Below are 21,100 nucleotides of genomic sequence, written 5' to 3' on the forward strand. Positions count from 1 at the left end.
TTTTTGGGAACATGGTCACAAAATGACTGTCATCACATCACGGCTGTTTGATTATATCCAGGAGCTTGAGATCTAGGTATTTCCCCTATCGGTAGATCTCGAGCACTGCATTGTCTAGCCAGCATTAGTCTCAGGATTTGAAAGCCAACACCACCTTCCCGGTGTTATATCAAGCCTGGCTTTTGCATGGAATGGCACCCAAATTTAGATGTTACCGAAAATTAAAATATCACATACTGGCCATGTTGGCCAGAGTCACTTCAGACCGCTTCTTCTGCAGCAGATCTATTCATGCGATAATACCTACATAGTACCATATATCCCAGGAGTGTTCTAAAGTCTACTGGTATAGGACTCATCAACCCACATCGATCCAGTCCTCTTCATGGAAGTCAGAGCTTCCCGCTCAATGCGCACCAAGAGATCAGCACACGTAGGTATATCATGGATCAGTCCAATGACCTGACCAGCAGTCCATACCTATGCAATAGTTAGCTCGGATATCCCACAGCTGGGTATATGTAAGAACTTACCCCAGAGTCCACATCCCCCTGGATGAACACCTGCTGTCCACGCTTCCCACTCACAAGCGGTGCAATCTCTTCAAACTTCCCGGTCGTACTCTCCCTTTCCACCTTCAGGGCCTCCTTCGCCACCTTATTCGCATACAAGCGCGTCGTATTCTTCCACCGCCTCATCACCAACGCCGTATCCGTCTCCTGCGCGGCCACGATCGCCTCCTTCACCTTGATATGAATAGGCGCTTCCACCGTACACATAAACCGCGTCCCCATATTGATACCCTCCGCCCCCAGCGCCAACGCAGCAGCCAGACCATGTCCGTCCGCGAAACCCCCAGACGCAATGAAGGGCACGCCCAGCGCCTGGCGCGCCCGACTAAGGAGGATGAAATTTGTAAGATCGTCCTCTCCAACATGGCCACCGCATTCAAACCCATCAATCGACAAGAAATCCGCGCCGAGTTTGACAGCGTTCTTCGCATGCCGGATGGTCGTGCATTTATGTATCACGATGATATTGGCCTCCTTGAGTGGTTTAATCACCAGCCCGGGGTTATTACCGGCCGTTTCGACGATTTTGACTCCTTCGTCGATGATGGCCTGCACGTAGGCGCCGTAGTCCGGGGGCATGAGCGAGGGCAGCAGAGTGATGTTCACGCCGAATGGCTTGTTGGTCAGCGATCGACATTTCCGGATTTCCTTGCGCAGATCCTCCGGGGTCGGTTGGGTGAGGGCAGTGACATGTAGTGCTATGTTAGTCTGGGATGTTGGTCATTGTGGATAGGAGGTTATACTGACTAGGCCAAGTCCGCCTGCGTTGCTGACTGCGGCGGCAAGTTTGGCGTACCCTACCCAGTGCATCCCTCCTTGCACGACGGGGACTGAGGTTATTAGCTTCTGGTTGTATGGAATCGGTGGTATTGAAAGTCTTACTCTGGATTCCCAGGGCTCTGGTGAGTGCTGTGTTGAAAGGCATTATGTCCTTAACTTAGGATGAATATAGGATGTAGTATAGTTTCTTCAGCGTCAAGAGAATTAGATCATGTATCTCAGATATGGAATATATAGTCTGTTATATGACGATTTACAATGCCTCGCAAATGAAAAATGGTAACTTAAGAAGGTGCCTGTTCAATGACATATATATAATCCAACATAAAACACACGCAACGCTCTTCTATATAACAACAGATATCCAAACCTGGCTCCAACATGGGGAAATGTGATCGCGCTGCCTCGGAGGTAAGATTAGTATGATCTGGCATTGTTCCGGGCTGGATGATTATGATTAATAAACAACCGGCACGACTGAACAAGCCCCATCCAGCTAGCAGCCGAGGTTCAGGATACGGCCAAGCTATATGGAGAAGAAATAAAACCAGGAAATGTGACATTGTCATAAACTACCCCATAGTTTAGTGTCTCAACCCTGCTGGAGTGGAGTTTGTGGGGGAATCCCGCAATGGACGGCGCATCACTTCTCCGATCAAAGTAATCATGACGGCTTCATATGTTCCCTGCACACCCTCAGCCGCTACATCATACCACCAACCGAGATTCGCCTACTTGAGTAAATCAGCACAGGCTAAAGTCGTGAATTAACTTAGTATATAATAGCCTGCTCACCCCACGGATATTTCCCTGGACATTCCACCCCCAACATGTCGAACCAAGACTATAAATATTTCCGGGTCACTATTCCAGAACCATGGATCGCCCACGTTGAGATCAATCGCCCGGGCCAAGTGAACGCCTTTTTGGAAGAGTAAGCAAACGATGTCACCTTAATCCCCATACCGGAAACTGAAATATCGCAGTGGATGGCGCGAGATGCGAACCGTCTTCGACAATCTCTCCACAGACCCATCTGTTCGTGCGATTGTTTTCTCCGGATCAGGCGAGAAGGGGTTCTCAGTTGGCATTGATCTGAAATGGGTTTCCGGCCAAGATTCACCGTTTATGGTTGGGCCGGGCGAGGGCGTCGACCCGGGTAGACGTGCAGTCACTAAGCTTCGGAGATTTGGTGTTGAATTCCAGGAGTGTATCTCGAGTATTGAGAAGTGTGAGAAGCGTAAGGAGCTCCTTGTCTGTTTATATGGGCTAGTTCGATTTCGCTTGCTCTAGACGAGCGCTGACAAGAGCCAGCGGTTATCTGTGCGATGCATGGCTATGCATTAGGAATGGCCATGGACGTCTGTTCGGCGACGGACATGCGGATCTGTTCGAAAGACACGGTCTTCTGTGTCAAGGAGGTTGATATCGGCATTGCCTCTGACATTGGGATTCTGGCACGACTACCCAAGGTCGTCGGGTCATACACCTGGGTCAAGGATGTGGCGATGTCCGGCCGAAACTTCGATGCAGATGAGGCGCTTCGAGTTGGGTTTGTGAGTCGCGTTCTCCCAACGAAGAAGGATGTGATGCAGGAAGCATTCAGAGTTGCGAGGAATCTCAGTGAGAAAAGCCCAGTTGCGGTTCAGACGATCAAGCACTTCCTTGATTACAGTCGAGACCGCACTGTCCCAGAAGGTACTTTCATATCTACTTCCGCTTTTACATTGAGACAGGTTGCTAAATTGTTCAATTTAGGACTTCAATACCAGCTAGCTTACAACGTCGCTGCGGTTCAAACCAGGGATGTTCCAGTTGCTATTTCGTCCATGGTATCGAAAAAGAAGCCCGTCTTTGGAAAGCTCTAATAGGTTAGAACTGAAAGGCCATTGGCAGGCTTGGTACATGGTCCCCAAATTGTGCTTATATCATTTATGCCGAATCCATTTCAAGATATGTTAATATTTTAATGCATCCAGTCAACAAACCTAGTCAAATACAGCATTGAAAATGGTCATTGACTGGCCATAACAGTCACGGCAGCAGTATTTTTCGCCCGTCCCCTCAGCAGATGGTAGAGCAGTTTCCCAATACATTCATTATTTTGAGCCATGACGTGTAATTAATATTTTCCACCCACTACCTTCATTCACACAAGTGCCGTCTGAAGAAAAATCAAAAGCAGCCAGCCCCTTTGGTAAAATGAAAGATTACCCAAACACCAAGGGACGACGTTAGTCCGACGACATACGCCTCAATTTATCACCCGCATATTGTCTCATTAGAGGCCCCTCGAGTGGATGAACAGGGTTGCTTTCCAATACAAAGGCCTTGACTTTGTCAACGCTACCCTCAGTCTGGGTCTCTCGCTGTTGTTGCAATGTACGAGACATTCTACCCCAGCAGAAAGGCTCTTGCTGTTCGGCGGTCTGGCTTTCGGGGGCGGGAGATTCACGACCCTCTAATTGGGCGCAGAGGAGATTCTTCTTTGCTTCCATTTTGGTTGGTGAACTGGTTGTTTGATTTGCTTAATAGGTTCCGGAGATAATAGGGAAGAAAGGATAATATGCTGTTGTTGGTGTTATTCCTGGATCTGTGGCGGTTCCTTCACTGCGGTGGGTTTTCCGTAGCTCTGAGCTCGTAAGAACGAGTGAACATTAGTTTGCATAACTCGAATATTGATTCCCTTCTTAAAGGAATGGGTGCAGGGATCATGGAGGAGAAAGCTTACATTAATGTGATGCTTAGAGTCGCTCGTTGCTTGGAGAAGATGAAGGACCTATGGCTTGACGGTCACCCGCATTTGATATATGCATTGCTGACCCAAAGGGTTGGGTGTATCAACTAATAGCCCATCAACAATTAACTATGTTAAATAATCATGACGCGTACATCGTATTAATAATAGGCGCCGTTCCCTACATTCAAACTTCGGAAGGCAAGCTCAAACAATGCATAGTTGGATGGGAGCTTTGATGGTTTGGGTTGGAACCACGGTTCAATCCCAATGATCTATAGCCCTAATATTTCAGCACCAAATATGGGTCACCCGACAAGGACAAATAGGTGGCCACCTCTGGAGCTTGAACATCGTGGCAAAGTGAAAACTAGATATTTGAATTTTATTTCATTTCATACAGTGTCTCTTATTGTAGCTCCGAGGGCAATCGAGTTTTGCGTTAAGGGGTATGTTAATCAACATCTTCCAACGGTATCTCCCTTGTATAGTAGTATACGTTTTATTGTATCCATCTAATGTGCGCCCTCATGTAAATATCACGTTTAGCCTAGTACTGGAAATGCACTGAGGATTCTTAAAGTGGATTAACAATCCGATGGTTGTATTATTGTTACATGCGAGTATCCACAGGAGCCTTCAGATATACAACATTGCCTCGTTGTGTATCGACGTGATTTAGGAAGGTATTCATCTTCGTGTTGATTTATGTATAAGTCAAAAGGCTCTCCATCACATCTGGCAACGGAGAAAGGGCAAACTCCCCAATATCACTTGACTTATAATTTACACGTTCCACGCACTCGCAAGCTACAGCCTACGCGGGCGGCAATTAATACATCACTCCCATTGGTAACAAGTGAGGGGAGCCATCAAGCTACCGTGGTAAGAAGGCAGGTATATAAACCTCCTTAAATGGCGTGTGTCGAGATTTGTTTCCTCTTACGGGAACGCGTGAGACTTTTACCTCTCTAAGTGTATGGTCAAAGGATTTACTTCTACATCGGCGAAGTGAAGCAGATCGGCGTCAAATCCGGCGCAGTACTTTAGGTACCGAGTGGCTGTCAGTTACCAATTAGATGTAGCGAGCATCCGTGTTATTCCTCCTTCCTGGGCTAGTACGAAGTGCCTATTGGTGGTGGCTGACCGTGATGCATTAGTCTGTGATGAATAGGCCGAGATGCATATCATCCGAAAGTCCGAGCCTCTGAGAATCAGCCCAGGTGCGAGCCTTGGGTTTCAGCCTCGCCTCGTACTGCAGTCCAACAACCCACCACATAAGAACATCAGTTGCTCTGAAACTCTGCAAAATGATACCGCCTATTCGCAAAAATGCAAGCAGACACCTTCAGCACTCTTGGAAACATCCAAAGGCGAACCTCGTCATCCATCGTATCCACATTACTTGACCTTCAAGAGCACGGGATATTTGACGAACGGACTTCGGATTGGATCGAGAACTTGGAGATTATTTACCCCGGCTCCTCTTGCCAACGCCGTAAGCGGCGCTGGAATGGTGAAATAGTATGCGACAATGATGAAAAGAAAAGGCTCCGGAGAGCACATGTCAATGCACACGGTCAGAGGAAATATGTCGCTGTATCTTATACCTGGAAACCCCTTTCGACCCAGCTATCCTCCCATGGATCTTATCTGGTAGAATCTCGGGACGGGAGATACCCGCGTGTTAGTCAAGTCCGAGATCAGGTGTTTAATAGGGTTATCGCATATGTCAATTACCTCAAAGATACGGAGCCATTGGTCTGGGGCTTCTGGATCGATCAGGAATGCATTGACCAAAAGAACGAAGCGAAAAAGCAGCGTGCGATTCAATCCATGGAGCATGTATACGCAAAGAGTGCCTTTCCAGTGGCGTTGCTGTCGGTGCGGATCCAATCAGAAGACCATCTAGAAGACTTGGTATATCTCCTTAAGAGAGAAAGCCCGCCGAGAAACCGAGAGAGAGGTCGGGTCACTAGAATTCTCAACCTTTTGGATTATATTACGTCAGATCCATGGTGGAAAAGAGCATGGACTTTCCAGGAAGACTATTGCTCGTCAGTGAGAATGTGCCTTTTGATTCCATATTCTTCCGCCTTGCAGGACTGTAAAAGGAAACACTGTGAAATATTTGGGGATTTGGATGGAGAGCTTTGCATCACATCAGCCGACTTTCGCTCTCAAGCGACCGAATTTTGCATGGATTATGGACAGGATCGACGATACAAAACCAGGTGCGAGGGAATCCTAGACCGCGCAGCAAAATACAATGTCCAGCTTCTAGAGCGTGGTAACGATGGACAACCCACAGTAAGGCGGTCCATGTCTCCACTAATATTCTCAAATGTCGGAAAGCGAAAGATCACATGTGAGTCGGATCGTCTGGCAGTGATTGCCAACTGCTTAGGCTACTCTGTTCGATTGAATACCAAAACGATGGACCAAAAAAATTGCAGTTTGAGCATTGCGATGCTGGCCTTATTCATACTGAACGGGGAAATTCTCATGAATGGCCCTGATAACCCTCGAGACGCAGTTCGAAGTACTATATTCGAGTACTTGACGGATCGGTCTCTTCACAACTTTCAGATACCTGATATCAATCAAAAGCTTACCTTTATCAAAAATTGTCGTTTCCCCGAGGTCCACTTATCGGAAGAAGGTATTCTAACGTCTGGCCACCTCTGGCGCTTGGGCAAGATAGTCAGGGACCCTAGGACAACGAGGGAACCACATAAAGGCCAGGGCTATGAATTGAACAGCTACCAAAGAATGCGTCTGAAGCAGCTCGCTAGACATTTAGAATCAGGGGCTTGTGGACGTCGCTATAAACATATTGCAAGCGCTATCGATGAATACCTCGAGAAAGACAAAACGTGCGGCAAGGCTATCGCATTTGCGAAATACTACAAGGATCTCATGGCAGAGGAAGTTGTCAAGGCAATGGATGACCGGCCCTCAGATCGTCTTCGGCTGGGCTCATTAATCCCTGCAGAAGGCCGCTCTGGTACTAATCCATACTGTGGAGTTTTCGCCAGAGAGTCGGGTAATCCGTGGGCAAAAGAACAAGCGTATATTTTCACTGCAGTACGTTCGCCTGAGACGAGTCCAGACGGCATCGAAAAGCATGTCTCTCTAGAGGTTGAGTTGCTGAGCTCGCCAAGAAACGGCCCCAAACGGCTGATTATCCAACGGTGGATTAACGGATTGTTCTTTTTTGATGCAGCCCCGAGGATCGATGTTGTCTTTCCTTGGCCAAAATCTCTCCTGGGTTAAAAGCAGGAAGTTGTGTGGTTGGTATTTGTGGCATTGTCTCTCAATATGAAATGATTCGTATACACATCAAACGCAACATTAAAGCGTCGCTCCGATAAGCTTGCCCAGCTTCTCCTTGTCCAGAATCTCTCCTTCGACCAGCTTGCCAGTCTCGATAGTCTCGCCATTGACACGTTCGTATCGCACTAAGGCTGGGATACAAGGGATCTTCCAGTTAGTCCGGTAGATATTCTGTAGATCCTTCCATCTATAACCACGTCAGTACCCTGGATAATCGTGTAAATCGCAAGCTGAAAATTACTCTGGCTTCTGTCCAACCTCAACCACTCTCAGGGCCGGTGTGTTCGGGCCGGAGAACGTGGCTTCAAGAACTGGCCAGGCGGCACGGACATCCGGGCACCAGGATTGACCGGTTACAGGGTCATCGGAGGTCACAAACACGATAAACGCCTTGGCGTCGGTGCCCTCGGGCAGCTCAAGGTGCTTTGGGGATGTGGGGAGGGGAAAGTCTGTGATGAGGGGCATTCTGGCTGTTACTGAGCAAATTCGCAAGATAGGAGGGGGAATTAATCCCGAGAACATGACAGAAAACGCCTCGATTCTGCCAATACAAACATTGAAGTGGGGTACGGCGGTGGCGATGGCCCGACTCCTATTGGTCACAAGGCGGCCTTGGTTCCTGAACATCAGCAGGCGGAAAGATTGGTACTCATCATGTGATCAATGTTATTATTATAGCGACGTGCCCCCTATTAGATTCCTTTCAAGAAGGTCTCAATAGACCTCAGTATTTACACTCTAGGATGTTCCATTGGAATTGTAGAGAGAACGGCAAATATCCTTCCACTACATGACTGTTTCTGATCCTGCAAATCAAAATACATAACACATCCACGTCCACAAGCAGAATCAGGATGAGAATGCAAATGCCAACTCAAACCCACACGAGCTCGCCATTATTGTTTCCAATATGCTGAGCCAAGTTGATCCCCTGGCGCTCTCTGTCTTCCTGATCCTGCTCGGCCAGCACGGCGGTCAACCAAGGACCATCTTCACGGAACTCGATCTCGATGTCGTGGGCGGTTTCTGAGAAATTCTCACCCGGGTAGGCGAACCATCCTGATGCATTGAAGGTCTGGGTGTTAGCATGATCCCCGAAAAATCAATATGATTGGACTATATATATGAGACCTACCGTCGCTGTTGCCGATTCTATCGTCGAGCCTGAGCTCCGCGGGAATATGTTCCCCTTCATTCATGGTTCCAGCAGCGGCGAGAAGCCAGGTGCCATCGCCGCGGACTTCAATCCGGATAAGCTCGCAGGATTCGTGGAAAGACATGGTGATTGTAATGGTTTTGAGAGATATTTAGTGAGAGAGTAATGGTTTGAGTGAGAAAGTCAGGGTTGAAGGAATTTATATCCCAGCCTGCGCTTCAGATGGAGGGGTAACGACGAGGGGTGATGCGGCGCTTGGCTGCTACTATAGTGGGGCATAATATAATTGAAAGAATGTGTTTGCCTGGAAAGACGAGGATCCTGCATACAAACCCCACTGAGACGTGACACGTGGCAGTCAGCGACGATGAGAATCGACCAAGTGGTTGCAGGACGACTGGAATTGTATCACCCAAGTGGGATGTTTTTCCTCCCTCACTTTTCCTCTTTCCGGGTTGTTTACGATTGTCTTTACTAAAAATAAGCCTCAAGATAGCCATCTTGGCCCAGAATATATATCATCTTGTTTCTCACGTGTTCAATAAGGATTGATTTTGTTCAGTGTGCCCCTTTCTCTTTGTTAGCGTTGATATCAGTAGTATTTATAGAACATGGCTGCGGGTCGGGTTTTTGACAGGCCGATCCACACTATATATCTCACAACTAAAGGAACCGTTTCTCTAGTCTTCAGCGGTCACTATTATATTATTATTATTACACCTTTGAATACAATCAAAACGGATTTCGCCTGTGCACTCACTTCACTGAGAACACCTCATCTACTATTGAGACTCCTGCAGTTTAATATATGGTAAAGACCGACTAACCGCACCAGTGGAGGTCCACCCTTTTTCCAGACCCTTCTATATCCGTCAGCAACCAAACTTGTAACTAAGCCATATGCTCTCAGTAGAGCCTTGTAGCGGTCCTTCACAGTAATTTTATGATTGCCAAAGTAATCGGCATTCTCTAATGTTATCTTAAAGTGTCTTGCAGCGCCAAGTATAGAAAGGCCACGAGGAGTCTCCAAACTTGACCCCAATGAACGGCAACCGATATATATTAGCCCATGAGCCTACTTTGGTCCGTGATAATCGCCAAGTGATGCTGGAGATACTTTGAGGTTAAATGGTACTATACTATGAATGACAAGGCAATTCTAGACTGAATAGATACAACTTCTCTATAGACAAATGGTCTGGCTTACAAGAGACTTGGGTGCTTGCATTAGAGCAGCTCGCGTGACTCTATCACCTACATCTCTTCTCCCTGGCATCTTTTCTATAATGTACTTAGTATTTTCATTGAATTGACCTACTAGCCATTAGGCGTTAGTAATTAGTTATCATTCCTCTGGCATTGACCTTTGAACCAATTCCAATATCGCACATTGGGACTGATTTATTCTTCTAAACCTTTCTATAACAACAAGAGGACATTTATTGGAGCTCCTAGAGAGAATATACTAGCATAGACTGATATTACATGCTGCTCAAAGCGTACTTGCAGACACCATGAATACAACCAGGACTCGTCAAGTACGAAACCTTCCCCTACAAGCAGAACTACCACGTCTAGTGTAACAAATTCTAAAATATATGGATTTTCCAGAGGCCTAAAGCCACATATTTGTATCCCGAAGCCTACTTGTCACACCTGGTCTTCTGTAATGACCGAATCCAGTTAGCACAGTGAAAACCAACAAAGGAGCATCGATGACACTTACGCATTTCTCAAGGTACTTCTTCTGCTCCAAGGCGAGGACAGTAGAATTGCACGCAACGACACACTGTATTGAAAGTATCCGCTATTAAGATTATTATCACGTTGATTAACCTGTGTTTTACATACAGCAACATCACACACAGGCCTTGTGTCCAAAAGAGGCCTCATCCCGTGTTATATATGAGAGTTAATGCTCCGCTTTCCAGTATGACAAGGTCTGGATATGTCCTACATATCTTCCTTAAAATACTACCAATTATAGCTTCTTTTCCCATACTGTCATGGCCCCGCCGGGTGTATTCTTCTCTTTGAGAGTGTCGCAAGCGATATACGCTGTCGCTACATTCGCACTCTTGTGTAACGGGAAGCTACTGCACTACTAGATCTGTGATGGTTGCTAGTCTGACCATTACTAAAGTTGCCCATTCCTACTTTACCGCATTCGACCATGTTTCGTAGGAAGTATCCATTGCGATGTTCTCCTCATGCATCTCCCTCGTAGCCGTCGCTTATATGGCTTATGGCTCCCTCTCCCCTTCGCAAGGTACGGCCGATATCCTAGCTCACAAAGACCGTGATGAGCGCCAACTAGGTCTGGCCAAGGCATGCAAATTTACCATCCATTGGCTTGTGTCTTTCGTATCCTTGGTGGCATTTATCTGCCTCGCAAAGTTCCTAGCAGGAGCTTCCGAATGTGACGGCTCCCTATGTGTGGTGACGAAGATATCTACAGTTGTGATACCTTCGGTTATGCAGTATGGACAGCTGCTACTACACTGATTGGCATCGACATATCCAAGGATAACAGGAGGGCGAATGCTGCGTTGCAAGAAAAGCTGAAGGCTTTGGAAGATAATTAACTCGTGTATGGTATCAACAACCATGCATCGTCGTAGGATAAGAAAGTGGTAATTAATAGTTCCGTCGAGGCTTGTACTGAGTGACGTGGAATCATGTATCTTTTAGTGGTGTTATTTTGACTCTCGGTCAATGTAGGTAGCAGTACAATGACTTTGTATTATTGTAAATCAACACTCCCCTTCCCTGTTCACTTGTGGAATTTGTATAAGGCAAAGCACGTTAACGTAATCCAATATCCGACCACTGCAGATGTCTTGCGGTAATCCTTTCAGTATGATAACCCTGTTGTGACGTACAGAACGTCAGAAATAGAAGATCTACCGAATTACGGCGTTGTGAATTTAAAATCATTTTTCAGGATATCTACAAGTACGTCCCTGGATTCCATCCCTACGTTATACTGCAAGGGGCCAGTCGCCCCATGGCACTTTTCAGAGCCAAGGTTCAAATAGCAAGCCTTTCGCTGAAATAAGCTCTATCCAAGCCTTTCTCATCTTTCCCCGCAGATAAACACAAACAGCTGCTTAACTTTTATCACTAATTTGCCTTTCGCTGATTTCTACGGTGGAATGCTATTACGCCTCCAGACCCCGCACACGAACACAAGACAATAAAATGCACGCCGGCCGAACTTATATAGTGACCGGTGGCTCATCGGGAATGGGCCTCGCTGTCGTCAAAAAGCTCCTCGGGCTATCGGCGACAGTTCACGCCATTGACAAAGCCGGACAGATGCCGACTATCAACTCCGAGCGACTTCACTTTCATCCCAATGTCGACATCAGCTCGCACGAGAAAGTGACACAAACATTCCAATCAATCATACAACAATCCCCAGTGATCAGCGGCCTAGTCAACTGTGCAGGCATTCTGCTTCCCTCCAGCATCCTCGAACCAGTCGAGAACTTCAATAAAGTCATGGCAGTTAACGTCGGCGGAACGTGGAATGTAGGCACGGCGTACCTGCGCTATGTCTTGGAGCAGCACGCAGACACCATCAGCAGGGCAAAGGAAGGATCAGTCCCAGAAGGAATAGGTTGCTTGGTAAATATCGGATCCACTGCGGCTCTGTTTGGTAGCCCGGGGATTGCGTCCTACTGTGCAAGCAAGCATGCTGTTCTGGGGCTCACCCGGACTTGGGCCAAGGACTTTGGGGATAAAGGATTGAGGGTGAATTGTGTGGCTCCGGGGGGTACGGATACCCCCTTGCTTGATGGTGCACCTCCGGCTTTTGTTGATAATTACGTTAAGAATGTGCCGTTGAGGAGACTGGCCAGGCCTGAGGAGATAGCTAATACGGTTGCATTTTTGCTGGGTGACGATGCTTCGTATATCAATGGGCAGGTTATCCCTGTCGAGGGTGGATTCCATTAGTTTTTTCATATTTTGGTTGACCGGCTTGCGTTGAAGACTGGATATCGATATCAACCAGGTTTAATCTCAAGGAAACCGTGTGACACTTGCAACAATTTGACTCTCAGATCTCCCTCTCAGTCCTAGATTGAATAATCCCGTCGTTACTCTCACAAAGACTCAAATCCACCTCTTCACCGTTGCAACGGTATTCGGGTGCACAAACTTCTACCTGTGTTTTGATATATGAGAACACAACCTGTCGCCACTGCTCATAGAAGCCCTCCACCGTGCGCATAGCTTCGTTAATTTTGTAATGTCGCTAGAGGAGGAGACATCGGCGGTGCACCGTCAAATGTGAAAATGGCAGATGTAGCGACCAAAGGGGGGTTTGTTGTAAGGCATGATCTTGGCACGTTCCATTTTTCAGCTCCTTGCCATGCTGCTCCTGGAAAAGAGTGTGCGTATCATTCGTTGAGCAGTTTCAGATCATCGAATATCGGTTTTATGACGAGCTTATAGACTAGCACGCCGGTTGGTGCGTCATGGTGTTTCAATTAAACAAAGCCCAGAATGGTTTGGGTTGAGGAATAGGGATGCTCGTGTTGAATGTTGGAGTGATCAGGCCAAGGCTTCAAAGATTAAATCATGAGGCATCGGACGGGGAGGTCTATATATGTGGCATGGCCCCTCGACCAAAGCTAATAAAGACTCAAGTCAGTAGTTGAGATATGCTGTTAACCGTATGGTGGGTTTAATTCAAAGATATACATCCTTCGTCCTCGCAAGAGCAGTGTTGTATCTAACCCGTCGCGAAAGCAGAAGCGTGCAACCGTGGAGCCGCGAGGAGCCTTTCCTCCATCGTGAATGGTGAGAAAGGCATCAGAGGCATTTCTGACTGTCTCAACCCCTGAAAAACGGTATAAGAGCAGCATAGATCAGTGTACACCAACAGTGTTAATGTTGTTGATCTTTAGCACGCGGTTTCGGTTATGTCGGGCGTAACGGCCATATCGGCCATATCGGTGGTCAAAGTATACTTGAACCACTCCAGCCGAAGAGCTGGAGCATACTGGCATTGCTTTATAATGGACACATTTCCTGCATTCTTTCAGTAGCTTCCCATACCATCATCAATTATCAAAGTTCTCTCTCCAACCAACCCAACTGAAACCATACACAGCATGGCCCAACTGAAAGTCCTCGTCTGCGGGGCTGGCATCGCAGGCAACGCGCTCGCATTCTGGCTCTCAAAGCTCGGCCACGAAATCACCGTCATCGAACGATTCCCGAAGATACGCGCCACTGGACTACAGGTAGACCTTCGCGGACCGGGCATCCAAGTGATGCGAAGGATGGGCCTGGAGGAAGCCTTCCGTGCTCGGTCCGTTTCGGAGCAAGGCCTACAGGTTGTTGATGGGAAAGGTAGAAGATGGGGATACTTCCCTGCTAATAGGACCGGTAAAGGCTTGCAGAGCTTCACTACCGACTTTGAGATCATGAGGGGCGATCTATGCCAGCTTCTGTATGATCTGACTATGGACCGTGTCAAATATCGCTTCGGAATGTGGATCAAGGAGATCCGGCAGGTGGATGAGTACGCCGAGGTCCTCTTCTCTGATGGGAGTAGGGAGCAGTTCGATCTTGTTGTAGGGGCCGATGGATCTGGGTCTCATACTCGGAAGATGATACTGGGTACCGACGCGAAAGACCCAGTTCATCCGCTCGGGGTATATGCTGGGTATTTTACCATCCAAAAGTCTGTTCAGCCGGGCGAGGGGTACAATGCTACTGCCTTTTTTGCTCCAGGTCACAAAGGCATTATGACTCGTCGTGCTCACCCTGACAAGTACCAGGCATATATGGTCTGCAGCCAGAATTCCTATGAGGGACTGAAGAGCGCGAGCCAAGGCGACATCGAAGCCGAAAAGAAAGGGCTGACAGAGGCTTTTTGCGGAACTGGGTGGAACGCGAGTGAAATACTGCAAGGCCTGGCTGATACTGACGATTTCTACTGTGAGCGCATGGGAGTTGTCCAGATGGACTATTGGTCCCAGGGCCGTGTTGTACTGGTTGGCGATGCAGCCTACTGCCCGACAGCTATGACGGGCATGGGTACAACCTGTGGCATGACCGGCGCCTATATCCTAGCGGGCGAAATCGGAAAGAACTGTGGCAAGGGACTCAAAGGAGGGATGCCGGTTTCCAAGAATAGTATCACGGTTGCTCTGGCTGAGTACGAAGAAAAGCTGAGACCGTTGATCAGTACAGTCCAGGCAGGGTTGACGGACAGTGAAAATTATATGGATAAATTCCCATCATCCCCTATCGGCATTCAGATGGTTTATGTCCTCGTTTGGGTTGCCTCTCTGCTGAGATTCGACTTTCTTGCCAAATGGTTGTTGCGGGAAGATACGAAAGGTTGGAAACTACCGGAATACAGGGAAATGGTGGGGTACGCCTCCGATTGAAATTTTGCCTAGACGCGATGTTTTGTAGATACTCTCCGTTCGATGTAGTATTATGTCTAATCAGAGTCTTGTGAATATAAGCAAAGTTGAGTGAACCAACTTGTTGCGTATTATAGCTTCGAGACCGTTGGACTTTCCAGGCGCTATATATTAGCAGATAGGGTAGCATCATAACCTATAACTGATGTTTAACGCTTCTGACGGTTGTTCATGTTAGGACAACCAGTTACTGCAGATCGAACAAATTGTCTAAGAAGCTCATATCAAGGTGTCCGTCCACCAAAAAGTCAAAGTCGGAATCCAAATCAGCAAACAAGGGCTCCGTCAAGCCGCTGGACGCCCAAGATTCCAGAACCGGATCCGTCGTGTCGGTGGAAGAATCAGTAGCCATGGCCTTTAGAAGAGCATGGCATGTACCCAGACTCTCGTGTAGAGCCTTCGAAATAGCCTCTTTTTCGGGCAAACCGTCAACACGAGCCTCAGCGAGGGCCATCATCATATTAAGGCATACATAGACTTTTACATTCGTTTCCCCATGCCACATTCTGTCTCTTGCATACTCCACCACGCGACGAGCATCTTGTAGTAGTGGCTCCTGCCGAGAGCGGCTGCTCCTCCTTGCGAAGACTGAGTTTTCTGCGTCAGATTCCGGACATAGCTCGAGGAAAATAAGCATAGCTCCCCAAGTGATGAGATCGCGGAACATGCCACCCCCAGTGAGGAGAATACGGTGGTAAATATCGTCTTCAAGAAGTACTACTAGGTCTTGGGCGGCTGAAAGACAAACTTTCTGCGAGTAGCAATACAGCGGATTTTTCTTGGCCTTGACCGCATATGGGTAATGAAGGCACAAAACGAACCGCCGAAGGAGATGATTGCAGAAGCTGGATCCAAACCCTATAGAATGTGGGTTGTTCTCAGAGACAGCCTGCTCAATCGCAATTGCAGCCTTGCCACATTCCGAAGCTAGTTCATTTCCAAGGGCTAGAATCTCATCGTAGGACGGTTCCTCCTGTAAGCTGTTCATGACTCTGACAGCCCGCAATCTTAGAGGCAATGAATCTACCAGCAGAGACTGGAAGGACATCCGGTTCGAAATAGTTACTTGCGTGTTGTCTTTTGGCTCATCGTTAGATGGCGGCTGCGTATTGTAGTCTGCATCCGTGATCATCGGTACCATGCCCGAATCCAATGCCGACTGTACATTTATTTCTAAAATGGTGTACCATAGTCTCCGTCGAATCTCCTTCTGTGCTAAGCTCATCTCCTCAAGACAATCTGGATCCTGGTGTAAGCCCATCTGCATGGCTATCCTTACGAGCGAGCCCGCCGAGATCCAAACTAAATCAGCTCCGATTCGAGTCACTTGACGGGCAAGAAGCAATAAACAATTGATTTGAATGCCATCCAAGGTCAAGCGGTCCTTTTCCAGTGGTGCAGAAAGCCATGTCTGAGCAATATGGATCCACGTGGACCCTTTTGTCGTCATCTCACTGCGGATATTCGCGCCTCCGTGTAATTTGCCCGCCAGGGTCATCAGAAGAGCAAGCTGCAGCAAGAAAGGGCCCCTTGCCGTTTCTGAACAGTTGATGTAGCTTTTGTATTCCTCCTGGAACGAAGGGAGGTCAAGAATACGGTAGCAGGATTCAAAGGTAGAAAAGTAAATCTCAATTAGTTCATCCATTACGCTCCGGTCAGGAAAGGACCGATGGAGATCATCCGGGAGACACCCTCTACTTGGACGTTTCCGTTTAAAGTCGCGAGCGAGCTGTTTACATTCAAGCACCGTCTTCGAGATCTTGTCATGGTGGCTATGATTTTCCGCTCTAAACATTGATTCATAAAACTCCCCGAGTGGCTGGAGAGCAGAGAGTTCGTCCATCTTCGATGATTGTTAGTATAACAATACCAAACCATGATGATACAAGCAGGAGCACTCTACCATAGAAACGGTGTTCATCCAATGCCCGTGGCCAAACACCCGTGTCTTCGATATAGTCCCTCGAATACCTCTCGAGATGGTTGAGATGTGTGATGAGCCATCGACGGGGGCGGGCTCTTCTGGCGTACACTGCCGTCTCATGTTTTGCTGCCTCTTGGGAACCTTCCGAGGATGCTCTTCGTACGTACATGCCAAGGCCACATCTTGCTTGGTACACTGGTTGCAAGGTTGGGCGCGGTCGCATCGGACTTTACGACGACGGCACTCGGTACAAGAGTACGCGGGCCGTCGGCGTTTCCTGGTCTGTCTGGATTGGTTGACCATTTCAAATTTGTCTCATATATTCAGTAAATGTTGTCAAGATCGCAAAAGACTTGAACTGGCAGGCGGATGAGAAATAGTGCTTATCTCCGAACAGTCAGCTTCAATCATGAGCTCCGAGCTAGGTTACATAAGCCGATGCCTCAGGCCGAGCTGCGAAAGAACGTGCACAACGGATGTAAATAAGTAGATAGAAAAGCAGGTGCAGATTCGCTGCTCCGATACGTTGATCATATTACGATTTATAGCCGCAGTCATGTCGTGGAGGAATATGAAATCTTCCTGATAAGAATCTCATCCGAGACCACAGGTTTACATACAATATATATTTCTCATAAGCCACTTGAACAATATGATTAGCAAAGTAAAATGCAATGAACTCCTCTATATCTACAGACAAAGTAAACAAACCATACTCATAACTTCGTTTCCATAGGGTTAGTATGTGACTTGAAGTCTAAGGGTTGTGCTGTTATGTCTCTAAGAGTGAGCCCTGCCGGGAGCGCATTGATCTCCGTGCCGTGAAAGGAAGTCATGGCTGGCTGCCCGAGATCTTGCGGCCGTGGCTCATTGGGAATAGTTCCTTGCGTGCTCTCGCCGTATCGGCTTGGTGGGATGAAGCAATCATAGTAGCGTGGTAGGACGAGACCCAAGAGCATGGCCAACAGGCTGAGGTGAGCCAGGATAAAACCTGCGATCATCATGGGATCGTACCGCAAAGTGTGGAACTCTGGGTAGGCAAAACTGAGGATAATAGCTAGAACTGGGGCACTGATATATCGCAGTAGCACTGGCCAGAAGACAGGTATCTTCCAGTTTCGGCCGCCGCCGACAATTTGGTTGAGGTCACGTCGTAGCTGGTTGCCCTAGAGTTAAAGCGCGACGTCAGTGAGTGCACTCACAAATGTAGGTATGTCTTGTCTTGGCTTACCGAATAGAATACTAAGAACCAGAATCGACGGAGGACTGCGTTTCGATTCCAGAACCTGGCTGCCTCCGCCTGCGGAGTCGTCGCGATACCCACCGCGACAACAGCACAGACAATGTACAAGCCAAAGCCTGCGCTTGCACCAATGGATGGATTATTAGTCCCATGAGCAACCGCTATACCCACAATTTGCCCACCAAAATAGCCAAAGTTATACACAATAAATGCCGGTAGCCCTGTTTGGCCCACCACGTCAGTCCAGCGGTAGACTGTGGTGGCGCCGACCAGCTCGGACCACACCACGAATATCAAGGCGATATTGTTGATCCAGCGGTCGATACCGTCCAGCAGGTAAAAGCCGAACTCGGTACAATAGGGAAGACACATGAGGAAGGAGATCAGAGTCAGCGTGGTTACAATTATCGGACGCGAAACCTTGAGCCCTGAATCGACAGCGAGGGTCGTCACCGCGTCCAGCATCACAAATGCCGAACTGAAGCCGAGCACCACAAGAGTAAAGAAGAGCAGAAGTGCCCAGAAGTTTGACCCGGGCATGTGAAGGACCGCTTCAGGCAATGTCAGAAAGCCGACCACGAAGGCACCCAGCCGTTCACCCTCCTGGGGCCAACGTCGCAGGTAGCCCACCACGCCAAATACCGCGAACGCCGCAAAGTTTTCGAATAACACATTGCTGCCACAGATGAGGATAGCATCCATTACCGCGTTGGAGTGTTTCGCATTGTATGAGGCATATGAGGTGAAATAGCCGAATCCAATGCCCGTAGAGAAGAAGACTTGGCCCACAGCCGTCTGCCAAACTGTTCCGGAGGCTAACTGTGAGCTTCGCCAAGTCGCCCAGAGCAAGCGTACGCCTTCGCTGGCGTTCTCCAGGCTGAGCGACCGACCGACGAAAATAATGGTGGTGACAATTGGCAAGCCCATCGTCCAGTAGACCACGCGCCCCGTTAGGCCCACGCCGCGAAAGATCGATACCCAAATCAGGAACCAAATAAAGGCGCTCCAGCCCACCGTCTCTCCGATCACACCAACCCCGGGATACTGGGTAAACGCAACCACGTTCTTATTTCCTTCACTCAGGCTGCCCTCCACTGGGTCGACATTATGAATGACGTCTCCCATATAGAATTCTTCGATGCGATTCTCCCATGACAAGGGGCTGTAGAACGAATTGCGAAAATAGTTCATAATCCAGGCTAGGTTGACAGTGAAGTACTGGGTGACGATAAAGCTGACCAGGATAGGGCCCAACCCGACGCCCTTGAGCCGTCGGTTGATATTATTGAAAGCGATCACGCTACCTCCGCGGTAGGCCTGGCCGATCGAGATTTCGAGAATGAGGGCAGGGATGGCGATGAGAAACACGGCTAACAAGTAAGGAATGAACCACTGCAAGCCATAGTTGTTATAGACGACTGACGGGTACCGTAACAGGTTTCCTTGTCCTGCGCAACCACCCATCGCTGCTAGCAGAAAGGCTGCGCGTGAGGGCCATTGATCGCGCCCATCTTCCGACTTTGGGGGCGGCGGTGCCAGCCATCCCGCGATCTTTTTCAGGTACGGTACAAGAACCATGGTCGCCGCAGTTTGAGCAGCAGGTTATAGATTCTGTTTCAATCCTGATGCTCACATGTGTATCGTGTCAAGGTTCCACGCAGTTATGAATCTCTGAGAGGGTACATACCCCTGGCCCTCCCGGGGGTTGCCGCATTTTGTGTGGCAATGAAATAATGGCAGGCAGGCAGAAGATTCTGTTCATCTGAGCTTGGTGCCTCCCAAACGGGTCATAGGAGATGCTCGGCACAGGGCCAAGCTGCTTGGCAAATCTATTATATCAAAGAATGCCGGGCGTTAGGCCCATGCCAAGGGCTTGGATACCGACAATACCGTCCCTATCGCCCTATCGTTAAGCCCCCCGCTTGCCCTGAGTGGAATCAATCGCACCATAGCATGGGGCAAAGGCGACAGCAACCGAGAACGCATATCGATGAGATTACCCGACTGTTGGTTCTCTTGGCAATGCTGGCAATTTGACTACTATTGCGACAGCTCCTTGGAGTCACCAGCTGAGTCAGCTTTTCCCCGATGGTCCATGAACAGGAGGCCTAATGACTCGCAAATGATGTTAGCGAAAGAATCGAAAGTACTGTGGGTAATAACAACAGAAGAGCTTATCCTTGATAAGATTTCTTTGCAGAAAGTGAATCACCGCTGGCAGCGTCTGAGGATATGACGACTATCAACATGATTGTGGGAGGAGGAATCGCTCAAGAACAACAGCGCTAGACCTATTTAGGCAGGTCTAGCAGAAAGCCTGAGGCTACAGTATATTGTATATTAACTGCGAATTGTCAAGCGGCGGTTTATACGTCACCATGCTCAAACTGTCGTATTCAATTTATTGGAGGAGTATTCTCCCGATCATCGGTTGATTTGTTCGAAAGTGCAAATCTCGTCACAATTTGGGCAGTCGAGAAGACTTGAGAAACCTGCATCTTGAAAGCGTGACTGCACCAATAATTATAACTCACTAATGATTTGCTTTACCATGGAAGTATTGATTATATCTGCGCAGTTTAGGGCTGATTCCATGCCTCTGATCTACCAGCTACCACCACCGAAGGACAGGTGCATGGTCTGGAGACCGTAACTAGGTTCTCATTACTACCAAATTTGGGGTAAATCGGCCCTAAATAACATAACTGATAATAAGTGACAACAGAATCAGAATTTCCCAGTCCATATTTCATTATGAAATATTCACCATTCTACAACCATTCTTCTTTCCAGATATGACTTCACCGATTTAGTAGCCCCGTGAACTAGTGTGCCGAAGGTCTATACCAAGAGTGATGAGTGTTTACAAACCTGAAGCGTTGTCCGATTTTGTGAATGATATG

General features: G+C 48.0%; 10 protein-coding genes across 10 annotated transcripts; 5 read left to right on the top strand and 5 right to left on the bottom strand.

Annotated features, from left to right (window-relative positions):
• Window positions 1-326: 326 nt before the first annotated feature.
• BDV37DRAFT_295213 (NAD(P)H-dependent flavin oxidoreductase) lies at window positions 327-1,497 on the bottom strand (the record flags this gene model as incomplete). Its single annotated transcript, XM_032089806.1, has 4 exons — window positions 327-480; window positions 534-1,220; window positions 1,320-1,402; window positions 1,455-1,497. 4 exons carry the CDS (start codon window positions 1,495-1,497, stop codon window positions 334-336), a joined length of 960 nt encoding a protein of 319 aa, XP_031945935.1. The 3' UTR covers window positions 327-333.
• Window positions 1,498-2,138: 641 nt separating this feature from the next.
• On the top strand, window positions 2,139-3,440 carry BDV37DRAFT_238127 (ClpP/crotonase-like domain-containing protein). The gene is made up of 4 exons (XM_032080801.1): window positions 2,139-2,286; window positions 2,339-2,592; window positions 2,667-3,050; window positions 3,111-3,440. The coding sequence occupies exons 1-4, from the start codon at window positions 2,183-2,185 to the stop codon at window positions 3,218-3,220; spliced, it is 852 nt and encodes a 283-aa protein (XP_031945936.1). The 5' UTR covers window positions 2,139-2,182; the 3' UTR covers window positions 3,221-3,440.
• Window positions 3,441-5,421: 1,981 nt separating this feature from the next.
• On the top strand, window positions 5,422-7,365 carry BDV37DRAFT_278628 (heterokaryon incompatibility protein-domain-containing protein; the record flags this gene model as incomplete). Its single annotated transcript, XM_032086102.1, has 1 exon — window positions 5,422-7,365. The coding sequence occupies one exon, from the start codon at window positions 5,422-5,424 to the stop codon at window positions 7,363-7,365; it is 1,944 nt and encodes a 647-aa protein (XP_031945937.1).
• A 78-nt stretch (window positions 7,366-7,443) lies between these two features.
• Window positions 7,444-7,890, bottom strand: BDV37DRAFT_278629 (uncharacterized protein; the record flags this gene model as incomplete). The annotated part of the gene is made up of 2 exons (XM_032086103.1): window positions 7,444-7,612; window positions 7,667-7,890. 2 exons carry the CDS (start codon window positions 7,888-7,890, stop codon window positions 7,444-7,446), a joined length of 393 nt encoding a protein of 130 aa, XP_031945938.1.
• Window positions 7,891-8,036: 146 nt separating this feature from the next.
• BDV37DRAFT_238132 (CVNH domain-containing protein) lies at window positions 8,037-9,203 on the bottom strand. The gene is made up of 2 exons (XM_032080802.1): window positions 8,561-9,203; window positions 8,037-8,484 (listed from the first exon to the last, which is right to left on the bottom strand). Exons 1-2 carry the CDS (start codon window positions 8,703-8,705, stop codon window positions 8,300-8,302), a joined length of 330 nt encoding a protein of 109 aa, XP_031945939.1. The 5' UTR covers window positions 8,706-9,203; the 3' UTR covers window positions 8,037-8,299.
• A 1,384-nt stretch (window positions 9,204-10,587) lies between these two features.
• On the top strand, window positions 10,588-11,166 carry BDV37DRAFT_268256 (uncharacterized protein; the record flags this gene model as incomplete). Its single annotated transcript, XM_032084148.1, has 4 exons — window positions 10,588-10,663; window positions 10,770-10,850; window positions 10,899-11,015; window positions 11,063-11,166. The coding sequence occupies 4 exons, from the start codon at window positions 10,588-10,590 to the stop codon at window positions 11,164-11,166; spliced, it is 378 nt and encodes a 125-aa protein (XP_031945940.1).
• A 616-nt stretch (window positions 11,167-11,782) lies between these two features.
• BDV37DRAFT_295215 (SDR family NAD(P)-dependent oxidoreductase) lies at window positions 11,783-12,608 on the top strand (the record flags this gene model as incomplete). Its single annotated transcript, XM_032089807.1, has 1 exon — window positions 11,783-12,608. The coding sequence occupies one exon, from the start codon at window positions 11,783-11,785 to the stop codon at window positions 12,539-12,541; it is 759 nt and encodes a 252-aa protein (XP_031945941.1). The 3' UTR covers window positions 12,542-12,608.
• Window positions 12,609-13,315: 707 nt separating this feature from the next.
• BDV37DRAFT_295217 (uncharacterized protein) lies at window positions 13,316-14,991 on the top strand (the record flags this gene model as incomplete). The annotated part of the gene is made up of 1 exon (XM_032089808.1): window positions 13,316-14,991. Exon 1 carries the CDS (start codon window positions 13,705-13,707, stop codon window positions 14,989-14,991), a length of 1,287 nt encoding a protein of 428 aa, XP_031945942.1. The 5' UTR covers window positions 13,316-13,704.
• A 226-nt stretch (window positions 14,992-15,217) lies between these two features.
• On the bottom strand, window positions 15,218-17,074 carry BDV37DRAFT_278633 (putative C6 transcription factor; the record flags this gene model as incomplete). Its single annotated transcript, XM_032086104.1, has 2 exons — window positions 15,218-16,873; window positions 16,934-17,074. The coding sequence occupies 2 exons, from the start codon at window positions 17,072-17,074 to the stop codon at window positions 15,218-15,220; spliced, it is 1,797 nt and encodes a 598-aa protein (XP_031945943.1).
• A 530-nt stretch (window positions 17,075-17,604) lies between these two features.
• BDV37DRAFT_238136 (sodium:neurotransmitter symporter family protein) lies at window positions 17,605-19,852 on the bottom strand. The gene is made up of 2 exons (XM_032080803.1): window positions 18,186-19,852; window positions 17,605-18,120 (listed from the first exon to the last, which is right to left on the bottom strand). The coding sequence occupies exons 1-2, from the start codon at window positions 19,773-19,775 to the stop codon at window positions 17,671-17,673; spliced, it is 2,040 nt and encodes a 679-aa protein (XP_031945944.1). The 5' UTR covers window positions 19,776-19,852; the 3' UTR covers window positions 17,605-17,670.
• Between the last annotated feature and the right edge of the window lie 1,248 nt (window positions 19,853-21,100).

This window comes from Aspergillus pseudonomiae (assembly GCF_009193645.1).
Source record: "Aspergillus pseudonomiae strain CBS 119388 unplaced genomic scaffold BDV37scaffold_5, whole genome shotgun sequence".
NCBI classification, from domain to species: Eukaryota; Fungi; Ascomycota; class Eurotiomycetes; order Eurotiales; family Aspergillaceae; genus Aspergillus; species Aspergillus pseudonomiae.

What these genes read in the sequence shown, in the direction of transcription:
- BDV37DRAFT_238136 (XM_032080803.1), bottom strand. Translation starts at nt 19,775, where the DNA reads ATGGTTCTTGTACCGTACCTGAAAAAGATCGCGGGATGGCTGGCACCG. An exon ending in GGTTCTTAGTATTCTATTCG is followed by an intron (nt 18,121 to 18,185) that starts GTAAGCCAAGAC and finishes CTTTAACTCTAG; the next exon opens with GGCAACCAGCTACGACGTGA.
- BDV37DRAFT_238132 (XM_032080802.1), bottom strand. Translation starts at nt 8,705, where the DNA reads ATGTCTTTCCACGAATCCTGCGAGCTTATCCGGATTGAAGTCCGCGGC. An exon ending in TAGAATCGGCAACAGCGACG is followed by an intron (nt 8,485 to 8,560) that starts GTAGGTCTCATA and finishes TCAATGCATCAG; the next exon opens with GATGGTTCGCCTACCCGGGT.
- BDV37DRAFT_238127 (XM_032080801.1), top strand. Translation starts at nt 2,183, where the DNA reads ATGTCGAACCAAGACTATAAATATTTCCGGGTCACTATTCCAGAACCA. An exon ending in GTGAACGCCTTTTTGGAAGA is followed by an intron (nt 2,287 to 2,338) that starts GTAAGCAAACGA and finishes GAAATATCGCAG; the next exon opens with TGGATGGCGCGAGATGCGAA. An exon ending in TATTGAGAAGTGTGAGAAGC is followed by an intron (nt 2,593 to 2,666) that starts GTAAGGAGCTCC and finishes GACAAGAGCCAG; the next exon opens with CGGTTATCTGTGCGATGCAT.